The sequence below is a fragment of the Sebastes fasciatus genome, chromosome 3, assembly GCF_043250625.1.
Source record: "Sebastes fasciatus isolate fSebFas1 chromosome 3, fSebFas1.pri, whole genome shotgun sequence".
Classification (NCBI taxonomy): domain Eukaryota; kingdom Metazoa; phylum Chordata; class Actinopteri; order Perciformes; family Sebastidae; genus Sebastes; species Sebastes fasciatus.
Genome location: NC_133797.1, coordinates 1,234,516 through 1,257,527, shown reverse-complemented (window position 1 = coordinate 1,257,527; position 23,012 = coordinate 1,234,516). Strand labels below are relative to the sequence as shown.

The 23,012-nt window shown below is 44.9% G+C and overlaps 1 protein-coding gene across 2 annotated transcripts; it reads right to left on the bottom strand.

Moving 5' to 3' along the window:
• Window positions 1–2,453: 2,453 nt before the first annotated feature.
• LOC141763050 (axin-2-like) lies at window positions 2,454–23,001 on the bottom strand. 2 transcript variants are annotated; one of them, XM_074627311.1, is made up of 11 exons: window positions 22,466–23,001; window positions 19,842–20,797; window positions 17,235–17,375; window positions 14,044–14,146; window positions 12,022–12,162; window positions 11,003–11,424; window positions 10,733–10,882; window positions 10,414–10,647; window positions 9,475–9,579; window positions 6,838–6,963; window positions 2,454–4,296 (listed from the first exon to the last, which is right to left on the bottom strand). In XM_074627311.1, exons 2-11 carry the CDS (start codon window positions 20,684–20,686, stop codon window positions 4,170–4,172), a joined length of 2,394 nt encoding a protein of 797 aa, XP_074483412.1. In that variant the 5' UTR covers window positions 20,687–20,797; window positions 22,466–23,001; the 3' UTR covers window positions 2,454–4,169. The 2 variants fall into 2 exon arrangements, with proteins under 2 accessions (XP_074483412.1, XP_074483402.1); XM_074627301.1 differs by lacking the exon at window positions 22,466–23,001 and adding an exon at window positions 21,689–22,407.
• Between the last annotated feature and the right edge of the window lie 11 nt (window positions 23,002–23,012).

Genomic DNA, 23,012 nt, shown 5'->3' with positions numbered 1-23,012 from the left:
GAGACAGATAATCTGAAAAACATCATGTGCCTCTGTGTCCTCCGGTGCTCCTAACGGCATCTGCAAGATTTCACAGACCGGAGGAAATCAACCAATCAGAGCCGAGCTGGAGCCTCGCCGTCTCTGAGCAGCTGTCAATCACTCAGCGTTGATCAAATATTAATCAATATTCTGTCACTGTAATGTCTATTTCTCTCCTCAGATGTTCTCAGAAACATCTTGTAGTGTACTGTTTAGCTGTAAAATGAGAAAGTCTGTGACCCAGCAATCATGTTGAGATCAGTTAAGGAAATACCAAGCACTGCCCACCAGCTGGAGCAAACGTTCTCATTTTACAGCTAAACAGTACACTACAAGATGATTCTGACAACATCTGAGGAGAGAAATAGACATTACAGTAACAGAATATTGATTCATATGTGATCAGTTTGATCGGAGTTTGCGAGTGATTGACAGCTTCCTCCGTTGCATGAACAGCCAATAGGAACGCTCTCCCTCTGAAATGACCTGTGATTGGCCAAAGTCTCCCATCACGGGCTAGATGTTCTAAAGTCTTAAAACAGAGCCATGAGGAGGAGCAGAAGTCTAGTTTTCTCTCAGAACACTTGAATTACAATATGCTGAAAGGTTATTATGGAATTTTTGCCCAATGATGCCAAAAACATTGTGACTACTGAGGCTTTAATCATTTGGTTCCGATGAAGTCACCTCTCCACCTTCAATCTGCAATGTGATGTGATCACAGCTCTGCGCTGCTGTACCTCTCTAATGGTGATGACTATGACATTTTATGTTCTTCATTTCTATGAAAGACATGAAGGTTATACAGAAGGCAAGTAACTGTCAAGAATAATTAGTGCAAGTATTTAACAACAGGTTGCATGGACCTGTCCTACTTTGCAAATTCTTTTATTTTCATCACCAGTGCAGTGCACGTTGAAAACACGCCTGTTCAGAACGGGCTGAGTGCTCGGCCGGTGGTGTTGCCGCTTGCAGCTTTCCCGAGAACCGCTCATTCAAACAACCTTACACTCGACACTGTGCTCCCTTGGGTCCTCAGCAATACACCTGCCATGATATACTGTAGTTGTGTCACACACCCAAGTCACCGCTACTGGTGGGCAGAAGCTCCAGGGAACATTACCAGGGGCAGCCTTTACTGATAGGCAAGGTAGGCAACTGCCTGAAGCCCCCAACCAACACATCTATAGATTTCTTATGATCAGGGCTGTCAAAGTTAATGTGATAATAATGAGTTAAAGCAAATTCCTTTTAACGCCACTAATTTCTTTAACGCATTAACAACAACTTTGGGTCTTTTGGGAGTTGTAGCGGACCCAGTTTTAAAGCTAGAGTGAAGATACTGGCCTCATATGAAATTAGAAAACCCAGAGAATCCAACCATGTCATACTAGCTTGTTGCGAAGGAGGTTAAATAATGCTCCAAACTTGCGCTAAATTTTAGTGAGGTAAAACTTGCATGGTCATTTTCAAAGGGGTCCCTTGACCTCTGACCTCCAGATCAGTGAATGTAAATGGGTTCTATGGGTACCCACGAGTCTCCCCTTTACAGACATGCCCACTTTATGATAATCATATGCAGTTTGGGGCAAGTCATAGTCAAGTCAGCACACTGACATACTGACAGCTGTTGTTGCCATGTTATGATTGGAGCATATTGTTTTATGTTAATTGTTAATTGATTTCTAATAATAAATATATACATACATTTGCATAAATCAGCATATTTAATTAAATACTTGACAAATCTCCCTTTTGAACAGATACAAAATTTGAGATTAATTTGCGATTCATCACAATTCATGGACAATCATGCAATTAATAGTGATTAAATATTGTAATCAATTGACAGCCCCTAATTCTGATGTTTAGATATTCTATTCTAACTCATTGTTCCCTGAAATAACTTACAACCCAAAGCACTGGAGCACAGCCAATCATTTCACTATGGAATGGTGAGGAGTGTTTCCACTATCCAATATTCCTCATCATCTATTTAGTGTTACATTGCTAATTGAACAGCTGATACTGATGTTTTTAGCGGGTCTTAACTATTACATTTGTTCACAGTATTCCAGGAGAGGGTATGACATGCAACAAAGGTCTCTGCCCAGAACCATACCCTAATACTCACACAGGTGCTGAATCCAGGATCTTTGCTTGTCCAGATTTGCACGACTACAAGGACCCCTGTATCTAACATGTTTATGCTTTACCAGGTGTCCCAGACCAACTTCAGCTTTATAAGTTCCTCAAAATCCACTCTTGTCACCTCCAAAAAACTGTCAAAAGTACTATCTCACTAATGCTGCGCAGTATGACCTGGCTGGAATACGAAGAGATATCATGATGACGTTGAAGTGCAGTGAAAAACGAGTAACATGTTATTCAGGACAATATGAAAGAAGCAAATCCAGGCACAGCAGCTTTCATTTGAAAAATATAAAACTTTAATAAAGGCTACATCTCTCAATAATTACAATAATTATAGGTCCATGTAAATCTTTAAATGAAACTCTTTATATAATGTATAATTTACAGTTTAGATAGAATGAAACAAAACAAAACAAAAAGGCCAGGTGTAAAAACAAACAAAAAAAATGATTACAGGATATTATTAAAAGCATAAAAATATCTTTTCAACATAAAACCCTTCTGAAAACCAAGGGATATATATTAAAACCCTGAAACAGGGTAGCACATGGTATGGCATCCATGTAGGCACAGGTGCTGTACTCAAAACACCAGCGATACTGTGTGTGTATTGTTTATGCGTGTGTGTGTGTATACTCTATGTGTGCATCACATGTGTCAGTATCCATACTTCAGAATGCATAATTACAATGTATACAGGAGCTCTGCTATATACGATGTTACTGTAACGACATTCAAAAGGATATCGGAGCCATACAATGTTCACTTTCTGTTCTGTTTTGACACGCTAGCTGACTTCCTCCAGAAGCCGTTCTCAGTGACCCAAACTTGTTCTTGTTAGCACAAGTTATTTTGGTGTGCGGGCTGTAAACACTGCCATTATTAGATGGTACAGCTTGTGCTCCAGGTCTCCTCTCTGTGTGAATCTGCAACCTCCCCCCTCCCCCCTCGTGCAATGCCTGATTTACAAACAAAGGCACAACAAAAAAGATTGAGCTCTGTCGCCGGACTGAGAGAAAAAGAGAGGGAGGAGGGGAGAACGCGGAGAGAGAGGAAATATTTGTGTGACAAACTTAACGTTACAAACTCTCAGCAGCATATAAGACTGGGATTGACTGTTCTAGAGGAGGGAGTGCGCCTCGGACAAGACCACTGCTAAGGTTGTTAGTTTGGGGCTACAAGGCTATGGGAGGTGCTAGGCTAGTGTCACATCCTTTGAGTAAAGTCAAAACCAAACAGAAACACTAAACAATATCACCACAGTATTCTATTCTCCCAACATTCAAAGCAGCTTGCCCATTGGCTGGAAATAGGGGGGTGGGGGTGGACACAGGTTTAAGAAGACTTAGGAAGGGGGAAAAGTGTGGGTTGTTTTTCTTTCAATAAATACTTAATAAAAACGTTCAACTCATGACAAAAAGCATCTATATATAGAATACATGTATATATACATATACGCATGTATGCATATACACATGTACAGACGTTTTTGTAACGATGTTGGAGTGAAACGTTAAGAGCAGGTTGGTGACGCTGTGTCTTCAGCGCCTGCTAGTCCGCCGCACTCGCAACGCACCATCAGTCTCTCATCACATCACAACGAAACAGTCATCTACATCTTCAGTGGTTATATATTCAAGAAGAGGCGGGGTCTCCCCCCACTGGCCTCCATCATCATCATCATCATCCTTGTATTGGTCTTTTAAAGTCTCTCGTGTCATTCCCTTGTGTTTCTAAGGCTGATTGGTTGATAAAGTCAGTGAGGGGCGCCACCTCCTCTGGGTTCGGCATACTTCATTGGCTCGTCTTCCTTCAATCACTCCTCTTGTGCTGGATATATTAACTCTGTTTAGCTTAATATTAAGAAATAGAAAAAAGGAGTCCAGAGTATTTTTTGTTAACTACAAAGAGTCTCTTGCTCAAGTTTTATAGGGACAGTTTAGCTTTTGGTTGGGCGGGGAAGGGCGTCGTTTGGTTGGCAACAAAAGTGGCTTTTAGTCCATCCTCTCCACCTTGCCCAGGACCTTGCCCTCATACATGGGCAACACACTGGCATCCTCCCACACCTCCTCGAACACGGCACCGCACTCAAACTCATCGCTGGCTTTCTTGAAGTAGTACCTGAGGAGGAACAACAAAAGAGAGAGGTCCGTGATTAGAAAATGTTGAGCGTAGGTGTATGTGAAAAATAAATAAATAAATACAAAATTTGAACTCAAACGAAAACTGACAGAGTGGCAGCGGGAGCGCATCTGATACATTTCATCGTGTTTTAAAACCGCTTTGAGGCACCTACACGACTACTTCCATATACATGCTCGCGCGCAACTCCCTTTAGTCCAAATCAAACACACACACTCTGAGAGCCAGAAATGGATCCTGCTCAAAACAAGTTAGTCATAGCCTTCAATGCCATCCCTGCACACTTCAAAGGCAGAGCCTGACTCCACATCACACCGCTGCACAAACAGAGCTGAACCCTCCGTTTAAACACTCCCTGTGATAATTCCAGCTGCTGGAAACGGCTCGTTTGTGTGCGTGTTCATCCGTGTGCGCTCCACTGCTGGCCATTCTACAGATGCCTATCTGTCCTGCAAAGTCTTATTAAAGTTGAAGGGTTAATTAGAGGCTGTCTTAACCCCCCCTCCTCTCTCTCTTCAGCAGTGGCCCCCTCCCTCTCTGTGCCTCCATGGCTTCTAATTGGGCTGGCTGTCAAATGAAGGGCCTTTCTGTCACACAGGTTGGCATTTCAGGTGCCTGAGAGTCTGCAAGAGCACACTCCGCTGCTTGCACATAAACATGCCCTATGTTTTTCTCTCCACACACTTGCCATCACACACAATCACACACACACACACACACACACATACACATACACACCCACCCACACACACACACACACATACACACTTCGGGCAGCTTTCCGATCACCAGCGGAGAACAGAGGGAAAAAAGAGGGAGCGGGAAGGGAAGAAAGTGGGGGGAAGCGGAGCGCAGGCCTTCCCTGGCTCGGTGAGTGGGTGTGATAGGTTGGATGAGGGCCGCGCCTGAAGGGCTTTACCCTGGGAGGGAGGGGGGGAGGGGGCGACCGCTCAGACAGTCTCCTGGAGGTCACAGGTCACCTAGCTAGCCCACTCTTCTTCTTCTCTCAAGCAGAGATAACTCCCAGGGTTAGCTTGGTCCCAGTGACTGTGAAGTCTCCCGGAGCTCCTAATGATTTCTCCTCTCTACTTTCAACCCAGCAAAAGATCAGCGGGAGGGGATTTAATGATAAGCTTTGTAATGGAAAAATGCCTCATTTTGCCCATGTGTGCCTGCGTTCAGAACACACAAAAAAGAATAAAAAAGGGTAGAATAAAAAAGCTTTTTTATGAGCAATCTCTCAGCTTAGAGTCATTCAAACAACACATGTAAGGAGGGGCGTACAAAAACGTACACACAGTTTTATTTGCCATGTCGATTGTAATTACACACAAACGGAGGAGGAGGAGGAGGTTGCGTTGCCACAGCTGCAAGACTTTCTGCTCAAGTGTGCAGCGATGTGACAAAGCTTTGTTTAATCATATGGCATTTCAGGAGTTTTCCTCTTATCGAAACCTTTCATCTTCATTAGTAGAAAACCAATAAGTGCATTACCCTTCTCAATTTAATTGGCTGGATTTTTTCTTTTTTGAATAAAATGCTACATTTTCACTCACAAATACTTGAAAGTCATCACTTTGTTTCAGAGAGTGAGACAGAGAGAGACAGAAGGAGTCTTTCTATTGGAACATGTTTTATGTGGCAGGATTTTTCTCTCTTCGCAACATCTGGCACCAATATCGTCTGGCAGAGCCGCGGCATACTGTTCTCCACTGTACCGCTGCCATGTCCAAATTAACCAACTCCACACATTCTGCTGCCATTGAAGCCAGACGCTTCATCCCCACCTCCCCCCCTTTTCTCATTCGCTCGCCGAAGAGTTATGGGATAGCAGCGGTGCGATGACTTGTTTGCAGGCCTTGCCTAACTAGCAGATGTGGCCTAATGTTGATGTCATGGGCATGCAGGCTTTGTGTATTTTCAGTGGCATACAACCTACGCAGTGCTGGGACAGTTATTTGATGAAGCGAGCCTTGACTTCCTGATTTAAATGTCCTCAAACTGCCATTCTATTTTAAATAAGTCCTTACATTGTTTAGGAATTCCCCGTCATCATGTGACATTGACAGGATGTATTTTTGCTGCGTTAACTGCTATCAGTCATTAACAGAAGAAGGTGCTTGCGGCATTTGATTTGAATGCCTGATGCAATAGTGTGGAGGAGGAATGTGAAGGCCTCGCAATGGTCTTTGTGCACAAAATAAAATGGCCCAGTCTTCAAAGCCATATTTATTAAGGCTGCCTTACCATGGAAATCAGTACCAGATGTGGGAAAAAATTTGCTCCAGAACCCCTCCCCTGCCCCCCCTCTCTGTAAGCTCTGAATACAGTGGATCAGCCCAGTTTCTTTTCAACTATCGGGCTCCAGTGTTTCACACTCCCACTCAGCAAACAAGCATATACAAGTACAATAACAAATGCACACACATACATGGATAACTAACCCTGCTACAGCACCGACCCCGTCCAAACAGGTGTGAATAAACATCTGTGTGCTGTTGTCAGTTGGTTCATAATTACCGGTAGTTGCCTTTCTTGCTGAGCTGTTCCTTGAAGTGTCCCAGGGTGAGGCAGTGGGTCTTCATCATGCTGCGATACGGAATCTCCTCACCACAGAAGAAGTAGGTGACCACCAGCTCCTTAGACCTGAAGATGCAAAATGAAAACTGATTTTAAAACAGCTGCACTTGTGGGGGAAAGAGTCAGGCTGTTGAATAGCGTTATCACAATTTCTATCCTACATCCGATATTGATCGAAATCAACCTTCCAATTTCGACCATCATAATCACAGCAGTATGGATGATTATTTTTTTTCTCTCCGCCCCCGCCTACAGACAGGTTCGAGGAAAACGACAGCTTAACTCAAGAAATGTAACAGCCATCTCACTTATGGTCAAAACTATAAACCAGCACAAAAATCACAATTACCACCATAAGCCACCATGTTCTGAACAGACACCTTACATTACAAACACTAACAAAAGTTACCCCCTCCCTGTTTTTCTCCTCTCTATTGATGATGTATCATTTCCTTGTTTTGGACCAACATGCTTGCACATTGATGGATAAACCAGCCTCCCACTCTATTGATTAGTGTAACACAATATAGGTGTGCAAGCTACTGCTGAATGCTGACAATGACCCAGATGAAGACCTATGTCGGTCGCAACGCGTTGGTCATTTTAAACAATTATTGCCAACGCCAAGTAAAATAATTGGACTATTTTTGAAGGAGACTTGCATTTTATACTTTTTTCATCATAGTCCACCCATACAATGAGCCCTTCCCAAGAATGAATACTAATAAAAGTAACATTTGCATTTTGTAACATAAAACAGAAAACTTAAAGTGGCAATAGGCAGAATATTCCATAATAACCTTTCAGCTTATTGTAATTCAAGTGTTCTGAGAGATAACTAGACTTCTGCTCCTCCTCATGGCTCTGTTTTCAGGCTTTAGAACATCTAGCCCGTGACGGGAGACTTTGACCAATCACAGGTCATTTCATTGAGAGAGCGTTCCTATTGGCTGTGCTCCGGTCATGTGACCAGAACGTGGCCTTCCTTCAACAGATTTTACAATGGTGGCCGCGTCACAAACTTTCTAATTTTCCAGCTAAACCGTGCACTACCAGATGATTCTGAAAACATGTGAGGAGAGAAATAGGCATTAACGTAACAGAATATTGATTCATATTTGATCAGCGCTGCGTAGTTTGACCGTTTGGTCGGAATTTGCGAGTGATTGACAGCCGGCTCTCATAGACGGCAGCTGGACAGCAGACCTAAGATCAGCTCTAACTGCTTGTTTTCCTCCGGTCAGTGAAATCTTGTAGATGCCATTAGGAGCCCCGGAGGACACCGGAGGAACATGATTTTTTAATCATATTTGCTCCAATCTCGCCTACTTCAGCTTAAAGCAGCAGTCCTGCACTCGGGAGAACGCAAGCATGATGGGAAATTTAGGTCGTCCCTGTCGCTATAATATTCAGGGCACTTCCTGCATATGCCCAAGTAGGGTGAAAAGAGGAGATGTCATGCGTCATCAGCATGTCATATCTTTGGTATACAATACATGCGCAGTAACATCTGGTCTGCACTCGCCAAAATTGAGCCAATCGCAACGCACAACCGCAGCTCCAGTTACACTGCGCATGTGTTATACCCCATACCTCAAGACCCGTGTCCCAGCCTCTTTAAATCAGAGAGGCGAGAGGAGAGAAACAAGTGCGACAGTAAATGACAACAAAACCGCATTTTTGTAGATTACAGCACATTTGTAATGCACTGCAGAAGGATTTCTGTTTAGTTTCTGTAATGATTATGTACTGAGGTGGTCACACAGATACTGAGATTGAAAAGATGCAGCTTTTTACTGTTGTAGTCTAATTTTTGAAACACTTTCTAAAAATGGAGTTTAGTTCTCTTTTTAAAGAGGAATTTGAAAGTGTAAATGACAGTTTCAGGGAATAAAACCAATGATCTGTTGATCTTTACAAATCAAGACTTCATAGTCTAACAATGGCGTGTTTAAATCGAACATCGAATCGTGACTTTATAATCGAAAGTCAAATCGAATCGTGACACCCCTACTGTATGTAATGTAGACAAAGAATCTTTGGTGTATAATTAATTAAGGGGGCCAACAGACAGCTGGCTCACCCAAGGGTCAACCAATTAAAACTAAAAGAGGCCTCGCAGTCAAGTGGCTGTAGCTTAACATCAAACAGCCAACCCATTCAATAACAAATGCATGAAGGGGGCTGATAAATTTGAGTTACCAGGGGCTACTTAACACATCTTTGTTGGGTTCCAGTGGTGAGTGTGTGTGTTGGGAGACGGGTGGGTAGTTAGGATTCTGTATTAAAGCATGTTTAATCTTAAATGATTAAAAAGTGAGAGAAGAGGAGTTCAAAGACATAGCTATGCTGACTCACAAAATCTCTCTTTGAAGGGAAGAGAGAGAAAATCTGAGGAAGAGGTTGAAAACACAAGCTTGGAGAGAGAGGGAACGCTAAAAAAAAAGTGTATGAGAAATGAAATCTGGGAAACTAGAAAGCAATTGAGAAAAAAATTAAGAAAAGTTGAGCTATAGCAACAAAGACAGGATTGTGTCATAGATTCAAAAGGAGCGCAGTAAAAGAGGAGAGCCGTACTCGTCTGCTTGGAGTCCAGGGCTGGCTAGCGGGCTGCCTCCAGCGGGGAAGGCAGCTGCTGGATGGCTCCTGTCTCTCTGAAGGCTGCTTGCTGCTGTTGAATGCCTGTTAGAATCACAGAGATCAATGACTAATCAATAATCACATCGATATGAAGGGAAACCACTGGACGCCATTTACAGTGTATATATACTGTATACGGAAGATGGGGAATTTGTATGATTGGCAGTTTTGGTATTATGTGTAAAACGTAGGGCTGTCAATCGATTAAAATATTTAATCATGATTAATCGCAAATTAATCACTTTTTTTTATCTGTTCAAAACCGGACCATAAAGGGAGATTATTCAAGTATTTAATACTTTTATCAAAATGGGAGTGGACAAATATGCTGCTTTATGCAAATGTATGTATATATTTATTATTGGAAATCAATTAATAACACAAAACAATGACAGATATTGTCCAGAAACCCTCACAGGTGCTGCATTTAGCATAAAAATATGCTCCAATCATAACATGTCAAACTGCAGCCCAACAGGCAACAACAGCTGTCAGTGTGTCAGTGTGCTGACTTGACTATGACTTGCCCCAAACTGCATGTGATTATCATAAAGTGGGCATGTCTGTAAAGGGGAGACTCGTGGGTACCCATAGAACCCATTTACATTCACTGATCTGGAGGTCAGAGGTCAATAGGCCCCTTTGAAAATGGCCATGACAGTTTTTCCTTGCCAAAATTTAGCGCAAGTTTGGAGTGTTATTTAGTCTCCTTCCCAACAAGCTAGTATGACATGGTTGGTGTCAAAATTGATATTGATCTGAGATTGATTGCGTTAATTCGTGAAAAGAAATTAGTGGCGTTTTAATAATCTGTTGTTATCGTGGTAAATTTGACGGCCCTAGTACAGCTGAATGTATTTTTTAAGTGTGTCCTACCTTTGTTTCGGTGGCTTGGAGACCTCTTCTAGTCTGCGGCAGGCCTCCTCTAGCTGTGCCAGGGTGTTGGGTGGGGGCAGGGGTGGCATGGCCGGGTCCTGGATGAACGGGTGGCCTGGGTGGTGGCCACGGAGGTGGGCCCCACTGCCAATGCCGCCTCCGCCCCAAGAGGAGTGAGTCCGACCGGGCAGAGTCTTGGAGTCAAGCGGGTTGGATTTCTTTAGGCCTTGAGTGCTGTTGGGATAAAAATGGTCTGAGAACTCGAGACACTAGTGTTGTGTGGTAAATGATGTTGTGGTGATTCCTGACTGACACTTACCTATGTGGCTTGTGCTTGCCTTGCCTCTCACTCTCTAGGATCCACTGCCAAACATTCTGAGAGCGGTCGGTGGCATCTAGGGGAAGGCGTGGTGAAGACACGCCCTCATCGATGGCCTTGACTGGCCGTCTGGACAAAGTGCTGCAGCGTCTGAAGGAAGAATGAGAGGCAAGTTAGGACCAGAGACGGAAAATTGTAATGTGCAGCATTACAGCAATGTACAACGCTGACTGACAACTAGTTTCAGCACAGCTCAGAAGTTACACTCACGCAGGGGTGAAGTCGGAATAATTGGCGCCCCCTGGAGGGCAGAGGCACTGCACGCGCTGAGCCGCCTCAGCCTCGATCTGCTCCTTGGTCTTGGGCCCAGCATGGTGATGGTGAATATAGTGGTGGTGGATGTGCTTTGTGGACTGCCTGCCTGTCATCAGAACCTTTGCGGCCCCGGGATAAGCACCAAAGAAGGGCCCGTGGCCAGAGGACACTGTAGCATCTGTCTGATCTGGGGAGCGTGAGCGCGGCGAGTGCCGAACCACACCTGGTGACTGGCAGCCAGGTGTCTTCAGGACACGGGATAGGTGCTCGTCCAGGATAGCCTGGGGGTCTTCCTCGCATTGGCTGCCAGACGGGAGCAGAGGGTGATGGAGGGAGGCGCTGCTGGTGATGTCACCGCTCTCCTCCCTTTCTTCCTCCTGGACAGGCAAAGAAAATAAATTTTAAAAGTTAAGGCAATTGACAAAACATTCATACACAGTTACATGTGGGAACGGCAACAGGCAGAGGAATTTATGTCTCAACTTACACCAACTTATATCTATCGTCCTCTGAAGTCAGCGAGAGCAAACGCTTGGATAACTTGATTTGAGTTTCCTTTTTGCCGCACTGTTATCTTCGCTAACAGGCTTTGGGTGCGCTTCATCTATAATGCAGAGTGTGCCTGTGCTTCACAAAGATACTGGCACTACACATACTCAGCAAACGTGCCACTGGAGAGTAGCTAAGTGCTAACTATTTGAAGGAGCTTCAAGTGTGTCTAGAAACATAAGTTTGAAAGTTCCTCCAGATGAAGTGGTGGAGGACAGAGAGGAAAAGGGAAGTAGCTAAACCAAGACAGACTTTCAAATCCCTTGGTCTTTTCCCTGTTCTTCGACATACTAAAGCTGGCACAGAGGCTTTTGTAGTGCAATATGGAACCATCGTGCCGAGTTAACTTGGATACAAGTTAGAATTTCCAAGTGGCAGCCATGGAAGTGTCAGACTGTTTCGAACAGGTCTGTGTGCATCCCTACCTCCTGGATCTGCTGCAGCCTCTCCTCCAATGAGCTCATGGTGTCCTGCTCTCGCTTCAGCTTCTCCAGGCGGGATATGAGCAGGGCAGCAAAGGCTGAGGGCTCCACGGGGGTCATCTCCTTAGGCAACCTATGTGTCCTCTGCAGGGTAAATGACACAGGGGAAAGGACACTTTAATGTGTGTGTGTGTGTGTGTGTAACTGCGTAGTGTTTTTGACGGATGCAATATGTCGCATTAATCCACTGTCCTATCTTGTTCCAAAAAGCCTGCTACTATTCCAAAAGGCCTAATCCAGATGCCCTTGCCCTCGAGCTAACCTGAACCTTCTCCGTCGCCCATCCCTCCCCAGATCTTCTCATGCCCAGTGCCCTTGGCAGTGCCAGGCTGCCGGGTGAGGGGGAGAGAAGGGGGTAGCGATGGCGGGGTAGCAGTTGGTCTCGCTTGGAGGGGAGGCCCCCTGCCTGCACCCTCTGTAGCCCGACCAAGCCATCAGCTAGGCAGCCTCTGAAGTCAGCACACTTCAAAGGGCCCTTGTCAAACATCAAACGCACACTAGGGGTGGGAGGGACACGCAGCTTTAAATCTCCGAATAAAAGCCACATATCGACAGAGAGGAGAGAGTGAGGAGAGGAGAGGGGAAGAAAAAAGGGAGAGGGGGACAAAATTAACAGCATGAAAAAAGAGGAAGAGGATTGAGATGTGCGTTAGTGAAGTGGCAATGGTGGCGGAGAGAGAGAAAGCGAGACATAGAAGGAGGGAAAAGAGGGAGGGAGAAGATAGAGGAGTCAAATACTGGGAAGATCTGGGGGGAAGTAGTAATTTATTTCCCGGCTGCATGCAGGGCAGCTCAGAGGTACTCTAGTCACATTATCCTCCTTTTTCTTTAACTATATGCACCGGCTTCTCTCTCTCTCTCTTTCTTACTTTTTTGTTATTTGGCACACTGGCTTTCTTGATTTTGACTCTTTTTTTGTTGTTCCTCTCATCTCTTTGTAGACACGATGAAGGGAAGAAGAAGAAAGGCAAGCAGAGCTGCTGGCAAAGGAGCGCCAGCCCTGCACGGGGCCCCCGCTGCCTGGGGCTGGTGCATCATGGGAGACAGAGCCATCTCCAAATCAGGAGGGAGACATTAAAGGAGTGCAAGTGGGAAAGGAAAAGAGAGAGACAGAGAGAGAGATTGAGAGAGAGAAAAGACAGAGAGGAAGAGAGAGAAAAAAGGCGGAACAGACAACACTGTCAATTGCATGCAGACAACACACAACTCTTCCACACATACCTGTGTTTGGATATGAAGACAAAAGAACTTCACATTTCTTTTCTTGCCTCAAACAGACCCACCTCCTAACCCTTGTCCAATCTGTTCTAACCCAGTTCCTTAAACCTTCCCACAACAACTTCAGCAGGTCAACAGTATCTTGAATTCAAAGCACATACACCGTCTGACCCAAATACTGATGGGACTAGATATCAGGGTGCAAAGTCGAATTAAATAGTGATGCCTCCTATTCATCTGCTGGGATCTAAATCATAGTTTTGGTAATCATTTATCCAGTTCGAAAAGTAAATTGAATTTAATCAATATCATTAACACCGCTGCGATGTCTATTACCTATGCTATAACCACAGCTCTCATTGATGAATAATACATATTAAGCTATGACGCTTTATGACATACTACAGTTACTGAAACGGAATACAAAAATGACAACACAGGTTTATATTTACATCCCTACCGAAGCTACTGGGAAGGGTGGTGGGGATTGAAACAGCAGAAGAAGAAGTGAAGTGGTATGCAAATCCTGCCTTTCATTTACCCTGACTTTTATATGAAAACGAGCCAGGGAATGAAATATAGTATTCTGTCACAACTTGAGCTCTGAAAAAAATAAAATAAAATAAGGCACAACTCCTCGAGGGAATCAGGACCCAGTTGTCTGTCAGCGTGTAAAAGTTTGAGTTTAGCAGATTACAAAAAAAGGAAACAGAGACAGGAAGTAGAACTTAAGGAAGTAGGACTTACAGGAAAGTGGGGTAGTATTATCTGGCCATTGATCTTGACACTGCGATGTATCTCTCGCTGGAGTTGCTTCTTAGTGCCCAGCTTATATGGAGGGATTCCATCTCTGTAAAAAAACAAAGATAGAAAGATATTCCATTTGGTAAGAGAAGCGGTTTCATGGCTCCATTCGCTAGCACCTGAATACACTGACGCATTTTGGTCTCCCATCGCTGTCATGTGGTATAAATGTCACCATATTTTCTCAATTTAGCTAGTTGCTAGTTTGGGCTTAGCATCACTTGACGATGTGGACTGATTCAAATATTTCTCCATGCTCGCCAGCTAGCTGGCTGGCTAATAAATTAAGCTAAGCAGCAGCAGGAACGGTCTGTTGCGTCCTGGGTGAAAAGACTGATTTATGACAGATTGACGTGATGTGTCACAATCATATCAGTTTCTATTGGCCCAAAGCTAACATGGGTGTGGGAGTAATGGACACAATATGCTTGTTTTATTGCTGCAAATGGTCCCTGTCTGTAAATATGTACTAATTATTTCACGAACGCCCTGACAGAGTGCCACTTTGAGAATCATTGATCTAGTGGATGTTATTTGTCATCATTTACTGCAACTCATCATGCAGGTCACAATACCTCCACACCAACTGTTGGTGCATTAGCACCATTAGCCAATCTTTGTGGAGAAAGAGCCCTTCGGAGGCAGTTGATCATTGAAGTGACCGACACAACACCACCCAGTAGCCACCCACTAGGCACGTTACAGCTAAATCAAAAGGCCGGGGACCCCTTGAAGCGAAGGCAACAAAAACACACATAACAAAACACACTAGGACAATGGTAGAGATATGCTAAACACCCCACTGTGGGCTTCAAAAGAAGATACTCACTGATAAGATTACATCAGTCCCTGTCAACTCTGACAGTGGTTGTTTAAAAAGCAGACAAATTAGCGCTAAAGTCAGTAGAGTCGTAAACTACAACAGGCTAGCAAACACAGCGTAAGTGCTGCTGAATTTGTAGCTCTGATATATTAATATGAAAATAGAGATGTAGCTAGGAATATCAATAGTCTTTGGACAATTAAGCATTTATTCTGGGAATCTTATTCTCCGTTTTTCATTCTGTGTCTGCTAGCTTTTCCAGTCAGCTGCCACTTAAGCTGGGCCAATTATCTTGGCCGTTTTGGCTGCTCAGAAGTGTCTGACCTAGCCCAAACGCTACTTTTTCTGCTGCCTCTTTGAAATCTCACACTCATGCACATATGCACCCGCTGCCATCTTCGTTTGGCAAGCGCTGTGCTGTGAGCCTCTGATCTCAGCAACATCAAAAGGCTGGTTTGTAAGATAAGGTAATGTTTGAAGTTGGTGCAGCAGCATTCCCCAGCGTCCAAGTAAATCCATAAATAAGATATAAGCAAAAAGAGAAAAAAAATCCCCCCACACCCCTTCTTCCACCCCCCCCCTTTCCCAAATCCTCCTCTTCTTGTTCTTTATCTGGGAAATGAGATTCAAATTTGCAGTGTGCCTTTTAACCACTGTAAAAGGACACACTAATCAAATTGTTCCTTCGAATGAGAGAGGAAGAAGCTGCGTCTTTATTAATATCAGTTATGGGTGCAGAGAGGCGAGAGCTGGGGACAAGGACAGGAGAGATCGCTCTGTCAAAGACCTTGGCGAGAACTATTAAAAGAATATGACTTTGACACATGACGCTGTTCAACATTTAATCTATTTTTTCTTCTTTATTCCCCTAAACACGTTCTGCAATCCACATTTCAGAGTGACATTGTCAAGAAGAATCCGATAACGGAGCCAAGCTGCTGATATCACCCGTGTTGCAGCAGGCTTCTTGTAAGTGGGGGTCTACCAAAATCAATGCTTCACAAACTGTTCCCCTGAGACTACAAGCCATCGTCCCTCAAGGTGCAGGAAGAAACACAGGAAACTCTTCAAAAGTAAAACTCACCCAAAGGAACTTCTGCGCTAACAAGATCCCCAAACTGAGCATCATTCCCACATGAAGCTTGCAACTTCCCTATCACTAACTATGTTTTTATCAATCCAAACTGTCTCCACCCTGGTGAGACCATGTGACGGCTGGGTACTTTGTCCAGGTTGGGGAAGAGAAAACAGCCGTGGACTCTTTCATGGTTTCATGGGCCCTTACTTTATGGGGATCTCCTATTCAGTTGTGCAAGTCATTTTCAAAGCAGCCAGCCACCCTCTTATCCCCCTAAGCTCCCCTCACCTAACAATAGGCTGAAAGCGATTCAGTTAAGCCCTTTATAGTCCATGCACTTTATTTTCTCACTCCCTTGCACTTCGAGCCTAACCACTCCTGCTATTGGCTCGGGCGGATGGAGGAGAGAAGCTGTGGAGAGTTGGGTGGGTGAGGTGATTTTTTTGGGGGTGCCCTAGTCTGGCCAGGGGGAGTTCCTCATGCCTTGTCCCAAGGTCTAGAAATGAGTAACCCCTGTGAAAGCCTCACAGACACATGATCTCAGCACGCCGCAGAGGCCAGTGGCAGGAAACCGACCCACCATGTGAGTAAGCCTCCTTTCATTTGGTGCCAACATTTTTCAATGAGTTTGTCTTGAGGCCCGAATGGCCATTTCCCTCCCCCTCTCCTCCAGCTCTTCAAAGGGAAAAAGCGATTAGATAATATGAAAAAAACAAGTCTGTTGTGGCAGAAGGGTGGGTGGGATGGATACATTTCAACTTTGAGGAAAAGGAGGTAACGCCCCCACCCACATCAAGACGTTCTCATTTTTTTTCACCCTGCTCTCCAGCCTGCAACGCATCAGAATAAACTTCAAAAGGTCCTCAGACATAATGACTTTCCCAGAGTTATCTCCCTGGAGGCCACAGTAACAACTACATATTAATAGAATTACCTGGAGTCAATCATAGAGGATAATTAAAATACATTATGGACCATTATTTCACAACAGCGCAGTCCCTTGGCCTCAAGAAAAGCTGAGTCTGTTGGACTACAAGGCCAAATATTTTTCTTCACACCCCTAGACTTTTTCCTGGAAAGGTGTTGAGTGAACCCTGGTCCAGGCACATTTAGATACTATGGAAACAATCAAATTCAGAGCCTTGGCCAGGGTCAACTGAATGGAAATTATTTCATTATTTGGGTTGAAATGAAGCACTAATCAACTTTTTCATTTCAATAAAAAACACTTACACGCTACTGTCCGTCATGGACATGGAATCATCTGTTGTAGCATCACTGGAGATCTCGCTGTCGTTGGCACTGGTGGCAGGGGCAAAAATGTAGCCGGAGTTGACAAAGTAGGGGCTGGCGGGGTCTCCTCGGCGGTGGGACCTGCGAAAGACCAAGGAAGAAATGTGCCATGTTTTAATGTGATGTCCCTCTAGGTTGTGGTGTGAAGTGGAGACAGTGGAGAGGTATGACAGCTGAGTAAAGTTAACTTGCTTGTTATTAATTTTTATCAAATTTTAAAAGCCAATGTGACAGCTTGGAGTTTGTTTTGTTGACATTTTCTTTATATTTCTGTAATTAGAATCCCTTTCTTGAGACTTTGGGACCAGAGGAATGTGACAACAATATTGGAGATGGAGGCATGGGTTCTCTTTTTCTTTTGACTCTCTTTCATGTCCCTCCTCCCGAACATACAGGGGTTGTGTGTTTGGGGGTTGAGGGGTGATGGCTGAAGTGAGCAGCCTTTCTGTGTGTGAATGAATAACAGCATTTCCCTTCTTTTTTCTCTCTTGTGCTACCTCCACACCCTTTTGTTTGGGCCAGGCCCATACTCCTGCACTTTTCTACTCTGATACTCCACTCTCTCTTTCCTTGGAGTGTTTTCTCCTCCACTTCTATCTCTCCCCCTCTCTATCATCCAGTCTGGGGCCCCTCCTTTACCCATTCGCCCCTGCTTTCCTTTCTAAACTCCCTCTCTCTGTCTTTCTACTCTCTCCTGCTGTGTTGCATTCCTGTTTCAGTAGTGAAGGGGGTTGACAAGGAAGAGGGAGGGAAGAAGAGGAAGGGGGAACTTGAGCTTTAGAAAGGGAGGGAGAGGGAGAGAGGGAAAGGGGGAAGGAGGGCCCCTTTCTTTATGAGAATGCCTTCTGCCGGGAGTGCTGAGAGGAGAACCCCAGCATGACTAAAGCCGTAGGCCCCAAGCACAAACCTGACCTTTGGAAGGTCCGCGCAAAGAGTCAGGTATTTAGCACAGCTGGGATCTCTGCACCCCTCGCTCTCTTTCTCCATCTCTTTTCTTTCTTTCATGATCCCCCCCTTCCTGTCTTTCCCCCTTCCCCTCCTCTTGTCTCTCCCTGTCTCTCTCCAAAGCATGCTTAGTCTCTGTCAGACAGATTTTTTTTCAAAAAGGAGAGATAAAAGTGCTGGATAGAAAAGAAAGAGGAAGGAAAACACTGAGACACACACACACAATCTACGGCAAAGTGGGATTGGTGGTTGAAGCTGCGTAACTGAGCTGAGGATGTTTTGTTGTTGTGTTTTTCTATCACTTTGGAGTTGGAGGTTTCTCAAAAAAAAAGAGGGGAAAAAAGGAATCTGTGCAGTGGCAAAATTAGTTCCACATGTTTGAGATGGAAATTGGTTGACCTAAAGAGATGGTGAGGGGCAGGGGGAAAGGGGGAGGGCGCGGGTGACAGAAGGGAGAAAGAGGGGGCTCTCTCCCTCCCGGTTTTCTTTTAGTGAAAAACAAGAATGCAGGGGATCACACCAGGAAACCAGGAGATGCCCACATGTCAACAAACCTAGTGCTTATTGGTTCCTTACTCAACATGGGTCCTTTCAAGCAAATGAGTAACCGTGCTATGATGTTATCTGACATCAACTCACATGAAGGATAAAATGTGTTTAAATTGAGTTATTAGACCTTTTTTCACACTGTTATTAAAAATAATGCGGGAAACCATTTTTAATTTCTAGTCTCACTAAATGTTTAGTTAATTTGAGAAGGAAAGTATGGATTATCTATAAATTGCACTTTTCAAACCAAAGTATCAAGACATTATCCAACCTCTGAGCAACAATTGCGTCCAGATGTGAGGACAAAGTAGTTGAGAGAAAACATTTTTTTAAGTGCCCTTTGATGCAGGCTCATGCATAAAATCCAGTTTTTGAAAATGTTCCTGGCTTGAAAAGATTTCAGCTGTTGGACAACGTGTGGGACGAACTCTTAAGATAAAAGCCCAAATGCTTTCCACAAACAGTTCTGCTTTCATCTCTGACCAAGAGAACAATATCTCCGCTTGGCTTAACACCGACTGCTGAAGTTCTCTTAACTCTGTATTGCCATTTCTAGAGAGATTTTATGACAGTATACAATAACTATATGGCTTAGGAGTAGAAAAAAAGAGAAAATACAGCATAACTTTACAATAGCATCATACTGTTTCATGTAGCTGTAATAGACATGAGGCTTGGTGTCTGAATTTGTGCCTGAACCAGAGGAAGGGTTTCAAAGCACAGGAAACTTGGGCAAGCCAGCAGAGGGCTGCCTGCAAGACACCATTTACTTAAAAGGAAGGCTCAGATCCATTGATGTTTTGTACCCACCCCGCCCCTCCACCCCCCTGACTAACTGCAAGGCAGGAGGGCACATATATACAGGCATGTTCCTCTGTGACTCTTTGATCAAGTGCCTTTATCTCTCTCTTAGGCATTTGTGAAAATTGCCACATATTCACTGTTTAACTAATGAAGGAATGGTGATCACAAGAAGCAATGTTTAAAAAAGAATCACATGCACTAAGATGTAATAACAGAGGCATGCATGCTCTAGGTAAGCGCTGCTCTTACCTGCAACTATTCTCCAGCACTTCAGCTGCTGTCCGGATGGTAGCAGTAGCCCTCAGGGTTTTCGCAGACAGTCCAACCACAGACCCTAACGTTTTTGCCTTCAGGTCATTACAACTCCACTCCTCTTCCTCCATGAGAGGAGGAAGGTATCCGCACATCAGCTTGAGACTGCCGAGACCGCCGTGGTTCATGTAGGCAGCGTTCTCGCAGCCCGTGCGCACGTATTCGAGGTATATGTCAGAGGTCAAAAACATCTGGTACGCGTTCTCTTCCATGTTGGACTGAATTTCCGTCTGTGCCTGGTCAAACATGGCCGAGTCTATTTGTTGCTTCTTAATACTATCCCTTATGAAGGTCTTGGTGGCGGGTTTCAGCTGCTTGGCGACAATGCTGTTGTTCTCGATGTACCGCTTGAAAATAACTTTGGCAACTCGCAACGTTTTGGTATCCTTTAAGTCCATCTGCCTGAAGCCGTTGCAGGCGAACCAAAAGTCCAAAGTGTCCACGCAATTCTCCCTCTCCAAAAAGGTCCGAAAGAGGTGAGCGCCGTCTTGGTCGCCCAGGAGAAAATGCAGAGACTTTGTCCACCGGACTAGGGGCGAGTCCGGGGACGCGCTGCCCTCTGGCTCCCCGAGTCCATCCTCGTTCCTCCGCGGTGTGGAGCCGGGAGGCGCGGCGGCTGCGGCGGCGGCTGCGGGGAGGTCTTTAACCTTGCTCTGGGCTCTCATTTTGCCAGATCTGCTGGGGTTGTAGCATGACGCCTCTCCCTCCTCCCCCGGTACCGGAGGACGAGGAGCATCTTCTCGGAAGCTACTGCTGATGTGCTCCGTAAGCGCCCTGCTCATGACTCCAGCTCCGGTTGCCGTGTGAGAGTGCCGTCGTGCCTCCACTGAGCTCCAGCCTAATCCTCCTCACTCTCTAAAAGCAGCGGGGGAGCTTCTCAGCTCCTCTTCACTCTGAAACACAAAGTATTGATCTAATCAAAGCCAGATCCTGCTGAACTTCAAAGAAAGACATCAAGTAAACAGTCCCTTTCAAAAAGCCTCGCCAGGTTCACAGAGAAAGGACATTTGAAAGGCTATTTTCCTTTCATTTATCTATTTATAATCTAAATGAGAGATCAACTGCAGCCTACATTCTCAACGTGCATTGATCTGTCACATCAAAACACATTTTACAAGTGTAATCATCTCACACAGCCTCACTCTTCACCAAAACCCGATTCTCACAACTGTGGCTTACACGTGTTTTCCTAACGAGTCCATGTCACAGGCTTCAACTCCAATTAATTCCCAATCTGTTTCGGACGACCGTACCCTACCCCTGTCTGCAGCACACACACACGCACAAACACACATACACAAACGCGTTTCCACTTAGAGCCAACACTTGTCCTCACCATCCCACAAATGTACAGACGAGTTGAAATGCATCTGATGTGCACCACAATGACCTTAAACGTTGTAATGTACGTAAAGAGCCCCGCGGGAGAAGACAGGCGCTCATGCGTAAATGGTAGCGATCAGTCGCCTTAATATGTGCCCGAGAAGGCTATTACTGCACATTACTATTAGTAGTAGTATCGGAACTACCAACACGACAGCAATACATCTGGACTAAAACCTGATTGAGAAGCTGAATCATTGCAATCGGAGCCTCTTCTCCAAATCTAAAGAGACTAACGACACGCAGCTAAAACCACATCAAGTGCTTGGCTGTTACAAACGCCACATAATAATTCATACAGTCACATAATAATTCATACAGGCACAACAGGCAGTTTAAGTCCACATCACAAAAGAAGTGATTGTAAAACTCAGCGGATGAAGGCTGGATCAACAACCTACCATCGCAGAGCACATCCATCCGGCGGAAAAAGCGTCCAAAAGTTCAACCATTACTCCATTTACAGCCGAGCTGAATACAGGTTTAAACTGTCCGAGCAGAGCAGTAATCCAGCACTAACAGCAACGACGGACTATTTAGAGCCTTCGCCGTGCCGTGCCGTGCCACATGTGTCCTATCTCACTGCAAAACAAGCGCTGTAGTTTCATGTACCCTGTCCCTGTCCCGTCCAACAACTGACCTCAGAGGAGGCAGGCTCGGTCCCTATGTAGATCACTGGGGTGGGGTGGGGGGGGGGGCAGTCTGGAGGAGGTAACAGAGGAGGTGGAGTGGGGGGGCTCAGATTAAACAATACATCCCACTAGTTTACCAGCTAGAAGACGCACCACCCGACAAATACTCGCTTTTTATCTGGAATACACACACACACACACACACACACACACACACACACACATAAGCTTCTTATCTATCTCACCGTATTTCTCGCCCACAAACAGAAACATAGCGCGCATTGCTCAACTTCAAAGCTCAGCAGCAGCACATCAAAGCGGCCAAGAGAGAGGAAGGGGGGGGGGGGGCTGTGGAACAGCTTCCTACAACTCACCATCACTGTACCCGAGTACCCGACTAGAGTAGCCCCAATTTACCATCACTGTACCCGAGTACCCGACTAGAGTAGCCCCAATTTACCATCACTGTACCCGAGTACCCGACTAGAGTAGCCCCAACTCACCATCACTGTACCCGAGTACCCGACTAGAGTAGCCCCAACTCACCATGACTGTACCCGAGTAGCCTCGTTCTCAAAGTAAAGTAGTCCAACAACAGGCTGTGGCGAGAACCCTGCCCTGTAACGTCCTTAATATCCTTAATGTCCTGTCTCATCGGACAATGTTTAATGCAGCTGCAAATAAAGGAGAAACGTTTTGCCCTCGACTTTTCTCCCCAGGTAGTTTTTCAAGAAGTCGTAGCAGCCGGTAGAGTTCCTCCGGTAGGTAGAGATCCTCCGGTAGAAGTCCTCCGGTAGGTAACAGTCCTCCGGTACCGGTAGATAGTAGTCCTCCGGGCTGTCTCTAAAGCAGCTGGGTTGAAGGGTTAACTGTTTTACTGGACTTCAAAGTAACAAACCGCTTGCCTGGTCCCGGAAGATACATAAAAACGCAGCGTCTCATCTTCGCGAAATAAAACAAAATAAAATGAACTGAGTAAAGATAAAATAATACAAACTACTACAAATTACAGCATATTTTCCGTTCAGCAGTTTCTCGTTAGCAAACCCGCCCGTTTACACGGTCGTTCACGTTTAGTAAACTTTTCAAGATA

What these genes read in the sequence shown, in the direction of transcription:
- LOC141763050 (XM_074627311.1), bottom strand. Translation starts at nt 20,686, where the DNA reads ATGAGCAGGGCGCTTACGGAGCACATCAGCAGTAGCTTCCGAGAAGAT. An exon ending in TCCATGACGGACAGTAGCGT is followed by an intron (nt 14,147 to 17,234) that starts GTAAGTGTTTTT and finishes GTTTTTTTACAG; the next exon opens with AGATGGAATCCCTCCATATA. An exon ending in GGCTGCAGCAGATCCAGGAG is followed by an intron (nt 11,425 to 12,021) that starts GTAGGGATGCAC and finishes TTGCCTGTCCAG; the next exon opens with GAGGAAGAAAGGGAGGAGAG.